The sequence below is a fragment of the Malus sylvestris genome, chromosome 8 (genome assembly GCF_916048215.2).
Source record: "Malus sylvestris chromosome 8, drMalSylv7.2, whole genome shotgun sequence".
Classification (NCBI taxonomy): domain Eukaryota; kingdom Viridiplantae; phylum Streptophyta; class Magnoliopsida; order Rosales; family Rosaceae; genus Malus; species Malus sylvestris.
Genome location: NC_062267.1, coordinates 20,756,193 through 20,767,424, shown reverse-complemented (window position 1 = coordinate 20,767,424; position 11,232 = coordinate 20,756,193). Strand labels below are relative to the sequence as shown.

At 37.3% G+C, this 11,232-nt stretch overlaps 1 protein-coding gene across 1 annotated transcript; it reads left to right on the top strand.

Moving 5' to 3' along the window:
- Positions 1 to 4,685: 4,685 nt before the first annotated feature.
- LOC126630922 (probable glycerol-3-phosphate acyltransferase 3) lies at positions 4,686 to 7,144 on the top strand. The gene is made up of 2 exons (XM_050301063.1): positions 4,686 to 5,446; positions 5,903 to 7,144. Exons 1-2 carry the CDS (start codon positions 4,721 to 4,723, stop codon positions 6,788 to 6,790), a joined length of 1,614 nt encoding a protein of 537 aa, XP_050157020.1. The 5' UTR covers positions 4,686 to 4,720; the 3' UTR covers positions 6,791 to 7,144.
- Positions 7,145 to 11,232: the final 4,088 nt, after the last annotated feature.

Here is an 11,232-nt window from a genome sequence, read left to right as displayed (position 1 = left end):
ACTTGCAAGATCCAAGCCATTGAGTAATCACGAAACTTCTAAGTACCAAAGTGTGGTATCGTTTTAACTTGCCTTATCTGTCTCATAGGTAAATGTGGCATCTTCTCTTGATGTGTTTTTCCTCCATCCATGAGTGGTATCTCTAACCGGTGGAGATGCACAAGGTAATGTATCAATTTTACTTGAAGCTTACTTGTAGTTTCGGGCTTGGTCAAATGCGATACAAACCCTATAGTGGGAGTCCCCCAAGTCTCTGAGTGAGAAGGTCTGCCAAATGAGGTAACAGACAAGGTAAGCAATCAGACTTCCAAGTAAGCAACCTGGATCGGAGGTTCGATTTCGGTTTCCGGTTGATGGTTCTCCTTCTCCTTGTGTCGTAAACAGCAACAAGGATAAAGAGAAGCAAATGGAGAAGAGATCATATGAGAGATACTTTTTCTTTTGAAGAAGTAACTTTCCACAGCCTTATTCTTGAACTGGGCTTGAGGGTTTTCTGGTTTCCTCCAGAGTATAAGGCCGACTCAAGAATTTGAGGGTCAAAACAAGTCCCTTAAATCTAGAGTACGTTTGACCCTAATGATATGGGATACTTTTGTTGTCGGCAAAGTAGTGGGTATGGTATGGCGAGGCTTTACCCTTTGGCGATGGTGTCAGCGAAAGGTTGTTGATGCTTTTCGAATTCTTCGAATAGGGCAGCGATGCTGGGTTTGGATTTGATTTAGACTCCTCTGTCTGGGTTGTATGGTTCTGCAGGAAGGGTATCGTGCTATAGTGATCTGTTCCAGCTCATCATTGATCATTTTGCTTCAATCTTTTACAACATTTGTCCCCGATGCAGGAGTGGAATGCAACCTTTACATTTAAATGGTCCTTCAGAGCACTACTTCTAAGCGACTCATCCATGCGTGGCAGTTTCAGTGTAAAGCGTCAATATCATATCAACTGTTCTAAGGTATTTGCCGAAGGACTTCGTGACCTTGACAACAATTGAGGATGAGTACTCAAGAGCAATGTTAGGCAAACAACCATGCAAAGATTCTGGGCAATCAGTTCCAGATCAGAAGTTTGATTTCAGGTTCCGACTGATTGCGTTTTTTCCCCTTGTCCTGCAGGTAAGAGCAAGGGCAAAGGAAAAGACAGGGAAAAAGCATGATATGGGATACTCTTGCTTTTAACCATGATGATATGAGATACTCTTGCCTCTGGTGTGGCTTGTTTACATAGGTATTATCAGGCGGGGGGGGGGGGGAGAAGCTGAGTATTTCGAAAGACTCTGCTGGAAATGCCCTCTCGGATGTGAATAAAAGTAGAGCATTTTTTTTTATTTGCAGGTATGCCTGGCTGTGGAGGATGGAGGTCGACATATATATGAATTGTTTCAACAACGGGTAGTAACGTTGTTCCTTTACCCTTTTCAGTCATAGCAATGTAGTGGGAGCTACAACATTCACGTGTTTTAACTTTGTCAGAGCACTTTGAAAAAGTGGTCTGTGGTATCTGGAAAGCTTATGTTGCGTGTGAAGATTTCATACAAGCTTTATCCAAGGAAATTTGGCTCTCAAAATTCGGAAAGCGATGCCTCTTCGATTTTCGAACAAGCAATCCTGTTGGGGATCTGGCTCTCAAGATTCGGAGAGCGTTGCCTTTTCGATTTTTGAGAAAGCAACCTGGTGAGAGTCTGGTTTTCAAGATTCAGAGAGTGGTGCCTCTTCCATTTTTGAGAAAACAATCCTGGTGGGAGTCTGGCTTTCAAGATTCGGAGAGCGGTGCTTCTTCGATTTTGGAGAAAGCGATCCTGGTGGAAGTCTAGCTCTCGAGATTCGAAGAGCGGTGCCTCTTCAATTTTTGAGCAAGTAATCATGTTGGGAGTGTTTTCTCGATGTGAATAAAGGTTGGGCATTTTTGCCAGTTCTGCCTTACCACGGAGCACAGAGGCTGACACACATAGGGACTTTCCAGTTACCAAGCAGTGGGGCTGTTCATTTACCCTTGTTGGTAATGGTATGGTAGATGGACCTTCAAAATTTATGTATCTAAACTTTGTCAAAGATCTTTGGCAAAGTTCTCTGTGGTACCTGAAGAGCTGATGTTGCGTGTGGGGATTGTCGATATATTTTACTCAAGAAAATATGCTTCTCGAAATCCGGAGAATGGTGCCTCTTCGATTTTTGAACAAACGGCCATGCTGCCCTTTCTTTTATAGAGGCACCAATTGCGTGCAAGAAGTATGTTTAGAGAGTTATTGCTTGTATGAATTTTTCCCTTGTTTTTGTACTTCAGAGATTTATTGGACCTCATTTCGTCTTGATCATTTCTGAAAATGTCTGGCCCATCCGACCGTCGTTTTGACTTGAACTTTGGTGAAGAGGCAACCAGGTCTCCTCAAGACAACATATGGCGCCCATCCTTCTTATCCCCTACTAGTCATCTTACCGTTGGGGACTCTGTGATAAAGAATGATATAACCGTTGCGGTGGTGGCCATGAACCTTCTCACTCCCAAAGATAACAGATTATTGTCCAAACGGTCTGATAAGTTGGTTGTTAAGGATTCTCTGGCTCTCAGTGTTCAGTGTGCAGGTTATGTGTTTAATATGGTCCAACGCCTATTTGCTCAAACCCGCCAAGGTGAATCATTGGCGGCTGAAGTGATAAGTCTCAAACAGGAGATCAGATGGCTCAAGCATGAGAATAAACAGTTGCACATGCTTGCATATGACTATGCTATAAACATGAAGAGGAAGCTTGATCAGCTGCAGGAATCTGATGGTTAGATTTTACTTGATCATCAGAGGACTATAGGGTTTGTATTGCGCTTGACCAAGCCTGAAACTACAAGTAAGCTTCAAGTGAAATTGATACATTACCTTATGCATCTCCACCGGTTAGAGATAACACTCCTGGATGGAGGAAAAGTACATCAAGAGAAGATGCCACATCTACCTATGAGATAGATAAGGCAAGTAAAAATGATACCACACTTCGGTACTTAGAAGTTTCGTGATTACTCAATGGCTTGGATCTTGCAAGTCCCCAACCGAGAAACTTCCCTCACTCGGGAACTTAGAGGAGCACTGTTTGTACCATACTTGACCAATCCTGAAACTACTGAGCACCGGTTAACGTTATACCGTCAAGGACCCATAAGAGTTTCCCTCAAACCAGGAGGCCAATCACAGTGCGACACGTGTCGACATCAGAAGCCAATCATAGCGCGACACGTGTCAACATCAGAAGCCAATCACAACATGACACGTGTCAATGTCAAAACAAAGCCAGAAACTCTCTTCTATAAAAGGATATCATTCTCCCACAATATTTCCTGATGTCATTTGTATTAAATCATTCACTAATACTCACTAAAGGAGAGCTTGAACCTATGTACTTGCATAAACCCTTCACAATTAATGAGAACTCCTCTACTCCGTGGACGTAGCCAATCTGGGTGAACCACGTACATCTTGTGTTTGCTTCCCTGTCTCTATCCATTTACATACTTATCCACACTAGTGACCGGAGCAATTTAGCGAAGGTCACAAACTTGACACTTTCTGTTGTATCAGAGTCCTCATTGATTTTGTGCATCAACACTTTTCATGATGTATTGAAGGTGATCAAATCGAACACAAAAACTCGAATGCATAATACAAATATGGCATCTACTACTAGTAAAATTAACTGGTCCACTGCAGAAGGGTAGTAAGTTAACTTCAAATGTAGGCTCCACAACTATGGATACTTATTACCATTTAATGGAAGGTGGAAGACTTTTATTATCGTTTGCTCTATAGGATGCATGCTAAGGTGATGCAAAATTAACGTCTTAAAATGTAACCAATTGTGTTTTAGCAACTGGGCCTATTGTATCAGCACTTAACACCAAATAGCACATGATTTGCTTTAGCATTACTTAGTATCCGCTTTATTAAAGTAATCATATGTTCAAATCTCATGAACAACTTGTTAATCTAAAAATTATGGAGAGAGATTTTGGGTGCATTTAGGGAGTACATTATTCTAGTTAACTTGACTAAACTCAAATTTGCATATTGGATGAGTTAATTATTTTCATGTATCATACTAATTCTGGTGAATAAAATTGTTCTCTAAACCTATGTGAAATTGTGAATATCTCGTGCATGCTAGGATATCATATTTACACGGGAAATGATTTCGTACGACTTAATATATATCTAATAAAATGAAATCATTAAATGATATGGTATGTTGCCAATAAAATTGACGAATATGTACATATTACTTGTTACATTATGTGTTCGAGTCTAAAAATGTTGTAATCTTTTTTCACCAGAAACTAATTCTCGGTGATCTCATACCATTAATCAAACTTAGTTTGTTTTTCCAAAATATAAATATAAATGTACTTCACTACTGAGTTTGAATTTGTATTTATGCAACATATTATTTTCCAAAATACAAATACAAATTCTTCACTATTTGAATTGACCTATTTATGAAATTATATAACATTCAATATTTTTACCTTTTAAGCATTTAAATCCATGTTAACTTTATATACCCTGTTGGAAATGAGAATATGTATATGTTTTCTTTCAAATGGTAGAGAGCGCACGATGATGGCTTTTCACCAATTGAAAACTCATACCTAAACCGTGTAAGAATCATAAATGACTGCCGCGTAGTATATATATTATGCTGCATCTATTGCAATAAAAAGTAGTAAACAAAGGCAACCAAAGATGTCTGGAAACCTATGCTCCCTAGAAGAACTTTCCTCCTCCTTCCAATTCCACAGCAAACCAAGCAACATATCATCCCCTCCAAAACACAAATGCAGCCAACCCCATGCAACCCACTTCAAGTTTCAGAAGTTCAAATCCCTTGCTCATAAGTCAAAAGTGCTTTCAGACAAAACAGTGTTTTTCCACTTTGAGGAAGCACTTTTGAAGTCATCAGCTTCACTGTTTCCTTACTTCATGCTTGTGGCCTTTGAGGCTGGAGGGCTTTTCAGAGCTATGGTCTTGTTTCTCTTGAGCCCTCTAGTGGTTTTGGTTGGTGGAGAGTTAGGGCTAAATATTATGGTTTTTTTGTGCTTTTTTGGGATTAGGAAGGATAGGATGAGGGTTGGGACTGCTGTCCTGCCCAAGTTTTTTTTGGAGGATGTTGGGAATGAAGGGCTTGATGTGGTATTGAGATGTGGGAAAAAAGTGGGAGTGAGTGAGTTTCCTAGGGTGATGGTTGAAGGGATTTTGAAAGATTATGTTGGGGTTGATGTTGTTGTTGCAAGAGAGCTCAAGGTTGTTGGTGGATACTTTGTAGGGTTGATGGAGGAAAAAAAGACTAACTGTTTGGATCCAAATGTGGTGGTTCTTGAAGAGGTGGTCAAGGAAGATTCTGAAGCCATTGGCATAATTGGTTGTCAAGATAGTTTTTTGCAGCATGAGCAACTCTTTTCTCGTTGCAAGGTTGGTCAATGGTCATTTTGACTCATCTTTCTTTCTATTTGAAACTCTTTTTTGTTTTCTATATCTTCCCCTATTAACAAAACTAAGTGTAGTGTCCAAATTACTTGTAATTTAGGTGATTAAGAGCATATATTTGTACATCTGAACTCGCTCTTAATTCGAAACTTTTGGGGTTTTGTACTTTTTTTTCCCTTTTAACAATACTCATGTAATTTGTAAAATGCTTATAGCTGATGTAGTTAAAGAGTTTATTTTTGCATGTCTCTATCTATTTATTTGAAACTCTTTTTCGGTTTTGTACTTTTCCCCTTGAAGATAATCATGTAGTTAGCAACACACTTAATTCAGGTAGTTACGAGCATTTATTTTTGCATTTGAAGAACGTGTTCAAATTTTCTTCCCCAATATCGCAAGTATCAGAACAACACCCATATGACTTTTATTTTGATTTTTCAGGAGGAGATTTACATGGTGACTGAAGCTGAGAAGCAAACCTGGAAAACCCTAGCAAGAGAAAAATACCCAAAACCCTTGATTTTTCATGATGGAAGATTGGCCTTCTTCCCAACCCCACTAGCCACCTTAGCCATGTTCATGTACTTCCCTCTAGGAATTTTCATCTGCATCATAAGATTCCTCACAGGCATGTTTCTCCCTCACAGCATTGCCTGTCCAATCTTAGCCTTCACAGGCGCAATCAACACAATTTCAAAACCCAAATCCCTGATTTCCCCAACAACTGGTTCCCAAAAACAAAGGGGAAGACTTTATGTCTGCAACCATAGAACCCTCCTAGATCCACTCTATGTTCAACTAGCCATTGACAAACCCCTCTCTGCTGTCACATACAGTTTGAGCAAAGTCAATGAGAAAATTGCCCCCATGAAAACCATCAGATTAACTAGGGATAGAGAGAGAGATGGGAAAACAATGGAGAAACTGTTGCAACAAGGAGACCTTGTGGTTTGCCCAGAAGGAACAACATGCAGAGAGCCTTATTTGTTGAGGTTCAGCCCTTTGTTTGCTGAGCTCACTGATGACATTGTTCCTGTGGCCATTGATGTGAACGTAAACATGTTTTATGGTACATGTGCAAGTGGGTTCAAAAGTTTGGATCCAGTTTTTCACTTAATGAATCCACAACCTGTTTACACCCTCCAGCTGCTTCATAAATTGCCTGAACCAGAAACATGCAAGATTGGTGGGAAATCCAGGTTTGAAGTTGCCAATCATGTACAGAATGAGATAGGTAAGACTTTAGGGTTTGAGTGCACCAGTCTCACAAGGAAAGATAAGTACATGGTGTTGGCTGGCAATGATGGGAGCCTGAAGAGCTCGAGGTGAATCTTTGGAGAGTAACTTACATGTCACATGATGTTTTGATGTTGTGGTGGCGGTGTACCAATGACATGTAAGTCATTATCAAGATGTGATGACTAGATCTATGGCATTTATATGGTGAGAAAATATCATAATGTAATGCAAGTAAGCATCAATTAGGTATATATCAATTTGGAATTTGTTTCAAGTGTTCCAGACCACCAATAATCCAACTGATCCAGAACCATCAGTGGTCCAAGTGATCCCACCCATTACTGCGACCAATGATTTTGTAACCAGTGTGATTAGTTAACATTATCCTCTCTCCTAAATAATCATGTAATTGGGTTGTATTATATACGATAAGTTGTTTTTTTTTTTTTTTTTGCACAAACGACATTAAACTATCAATAATGTAGTTCAAATTCAACAATGCTAGATTTATTATTTTTATTATAAATTAGGAATAAATCAATTTTCTTTTAGTAGTCGATCCTATTATACACACTAGCATTTTATTCTTTACTTGTAATTTTATTTTTAATTTTGCTTAATATATATTTTTTTATTTTAAAGAAAAAAACTTCCCAGAGTAGTTTTATTTTGTTTAAAATTCAAATATCCCATAAACTAAATTGTTTTACTTTAAAAACTCTAATGAAGGAAGGGGCATTCTTTGGTGTTTTGAATAACTCGCCCTTTTTGACATTCTGGCTTTATATTACAGATAACTAAATGGTATGAAAATCCCATCAAATTGTTTGCCATACATCTTTTTTCAAATACTGCAATGATATACAGATGCAAGAGAATCTCCAATCCATGGGTGGTAAATGTTTACAAATAAAACTACACCTAAATTCACATCTTGCATAGCTGGCCTCATGTAAAGGACAAAAACTGACATGGTGTGAGTATAATGTTTGTGTGATATCTTGTACCAATAAGAATATTTGGACAAAAACTTACACATATCTTTGACATGAAACATCACGATATCGGCATACCTATATCATATTTTTTTCTCCATACAAAGAAAAGAGAGAAAAATACAACCGTTCACAATAAATTAACTTGAAATCCAAATATACATTCCGAACAACATATTACACCTCTCAAAAATAAAAATAGAGGCATAAAGAAAATCATACACATGACATTGTAATATTGAACTGAAATATCACCGAATGATAACCCTTTCCATATAAATCAATTTCTCTATTTCTTGGAGATGCTCTATAGCCTTCATCACATCTTAGATGTTGTTAAGGAGAGATTTTTCCAAGTACCAAGTATTTAAGAGGTACTTTACATGTCATAATAAAAATGGAGAAAATGATATATTTTTTCATAACTGTCCACTTATTTTATGACACATAAAGTACTCGTTTGAATACTGAGCATTTGGATAAATTGCTCATTGTTAAGGCCTTGTTTTTGTCTGTCAAGAATTCAATGCTCCTACTGCAACTACCAACCCCATACGTTTCAATTTCATTTTTTTGATACATTTTCTACTTCATTCCCATTAATATGATATGATCGATCGATCACCTCAATTATCTTTTTAATTAATCTCTTTCTTATCAGGTTTGCTTTCAATATGAAAGGATAAGAATAGCATTCCATATTTTTTGTTAATCTTGTGATACTTTGCAATGTCATAAAAATTCAAGTTCGAACCGGGAAAAAGAACCAAACTCTTACCCAAGTGATAGACATGTCAGTTTTAGTAACTATGTGCTCTTTTGGAAGTGATTTTAAACTAACTTATAGTGTTTTTGGTAAAAATGTTTTTGAAATCAATCCTTAGTAAAAATCTAAGTATATCATGGAAATACACTTTAAGTGATTCCGGTAAGAAGCAAATATCTAGAGCTTCTTCTAAAAAACACTTAATTCAAAATTAATTTTACCAAAAGTGCTTTTAGTCATTTTAAAAGTACTCTCAAACGTCACACTGAAAAGAAAAAAAAATCAGAGTATGATCAATTTGAGAATAGGGGTTTTAAAAAATAGATTCGAATTATGATATGTTCATAATGATAAAAATAGAATTAAGACATTTGTAGATAAGCTTATATCAATGCATACATATCTGGTTGGAGTTTGTTTCATGTGATCCAGACCCACCAAAGCCCAAGTGATTCAGACCAACCAGTGGTCCAAGTGATTCAGACCCATGGCTCATTGACTCTCACCAATCATTTTGTAAACAATGTGATTTAGGTGACTTTATCCTCTTGTTAAATAATCATGTAATTGGTTTTCTTAAAAGAAAAATGTTATTAACATTCTAAAAATCTCAATTTGCACTTCTTACGGTGTATTTTTTCTTTCTTAATATAGAAAGTTTGGAGTGCGAAAAAAGAATTTTTTTAGTACTAATAACAATTCCCTTTTTTTAAATAGGAAAGAAAATGGTTACAACAAGAAGCCTCTTGGGTAAGAACTATTACAAAAGTCCCAGAACCAAGTAGACGAGTTTCAAAAGGAAGAGAGAACCACCAAGATTGAGTATCCAACCAAAGGCGATCAACACTGGCCAAAGCATCCGCAACAAAATTGGATTCCCGATAAATATGCCGAAATGAGGGATCTTGAAAGTTGCAGGCAATTTGCTAAATATTAGAAACCAAAGTAGACATGTACCAGGGATGAAGATGGATGCAATTGAGTTGAATCATATAACTATATGTTATTTTATTTTCATTATTTTACATACAAGCGAAGGAGAGGGATGTTCCGATTATAATCTCATGTGTCAGTTTACATATTACGTCTTTATTTCATTAACATGCAATGCCATTGCAACAATATACTCGTGTCATGTAAGTATTTTTTTTGTGTCCGTCAAGAACTCAATGACATACAAATGACACATTCCCCTACCACTTACTGGGAAAAAGGTTGTAGTTCCTACTCCTCAAACCCCACGCTTTTACATGTGTTGTATTAGGGTTGGTTTGGAATTTTGGTGCTTTAAGAAAAAAACATCTTATTAAAAAATCTGGAATATTAAATGAGTTTGGTAAAACAAAACAAAAAGTATTTTTAAAAAAACTGCTATCAATAAAAGTAGAAAAGTATAGAAAAGCAGAAATGGGTTCTCCTCTGCTTCTAAAAAAGTGCTTTTCTTTTTCAAAACATAATAATCAATGCTCATTTAATGAACTTTTCAAATGACAAGTATACCCCTATATGTTTTTCAAAATCACAATCTTTGCCCTTACAGTATTGTCTTTGACAATTATAGGATACTAGAAAGGGGGAGGTCGGCGGTAATGAGAGAGATAAGAGAGAGATTTAATTGTGAGGTGTGTGTTGTATCACCCCCATTGTGCCTTGATTTATAGTAATAGGATAGGTAAAATCCTTACTCCTTTAGGATTACAACTCTAATAGGAATTAGACTACTAAAAGGACTATAAAAGATATCCCTAGATACATTAGTATTTACACAATCACATTCATATTCCAAATATGACTGCAACACTCCCTCTTGAGTGTGTAAATACTCAACAAACTATCGCATCAGATCTTCAGCAGGTATGGTAGAATAATTGATGAAGTCGACGACACAATAGGTGAATGCGAGTCTCAAATTTAAAGAAAGTAAGCATTGGTAGTAAAACTCACAAAACCTCGCTATGGTAAAACCCAAGGTATGGGAAAAACCCATAGACTAAGGAGAAAAGTGAGAAGTATGCATAATGTCTAAAACAAACATCAAATATGATGAAAGTAGTGAACTCAACAAAGTATGATCATCCCAAGATAGATGCCTTATCAAAACTTCATTAGGTAGCAAAAACCCAGTGGAAAAAATGCTCCTAATTGTAGGAAAAAGAGTACATTAAGATCAAGTGAGTATGCTTTTGGATACTCCTCCTGAGTTAGACATAACTTCTAAATAAGAGAACTAAAAGCGATTCAACTCAGATAATTTACACATACCGATTCCGTGGATGAGCTTCTAAAAATTAGACTTGGGCAATGACTTGGTGAAGAGATCGACCAGGTTGTCTTGGGAACAAATTTGCTTGATTTTAACGTTCTGATGTTGTTGTTGCTGGTGAAAATAAAAGAACTTCGGCAATATGCTCGGTAGACCTCCAAGATATAGCGTTGTCTCCAACGGTAAAGACATAGCCTGTTTGAGAATGTGCCCTATGTGGGTCAGACAGATATCCAACATCTGTGTAACCAACAAGGCGAGAATCAATTCGAGAACTGAGGGGGTGGCAACACTCGAAGATTCACAGGTATAGAACAAGCCAAAATCCGTCGTACCTTTCAGGTAGCAGAAAATGTCTTTAACACCATTCCAGTGCTTGCGTGTGGGCGCATTGTTGTATCTAGCCAAAAGATTAACAGCGAATGCGATGTCGGGTTTAGTGCATTGAGTCAAGCACAATAAAGCCCCAATTGCATTTAGGTATAGAACTTAAGGTTCCAAAATCTCT

What these genes read in the sequence shown, in the direction of transcription:
- LOC126630922 (XM_050301063.1), top strand. Translation starts at nt 4,721, where the DNA reads ATGTCTGGAAACCTATGCTCCCTAGAAGAACTTTCCTCCTCCTTCCAA. An exon ending in AACTCTTTTCTCGTTGCAAG is followed by an intron (nt 5,447 to 5,902) that starts GTTGGTCAATGG and finishes TTGATTTTTCAG; the next exon opens with GAGGAGATTTACATGGTGAC.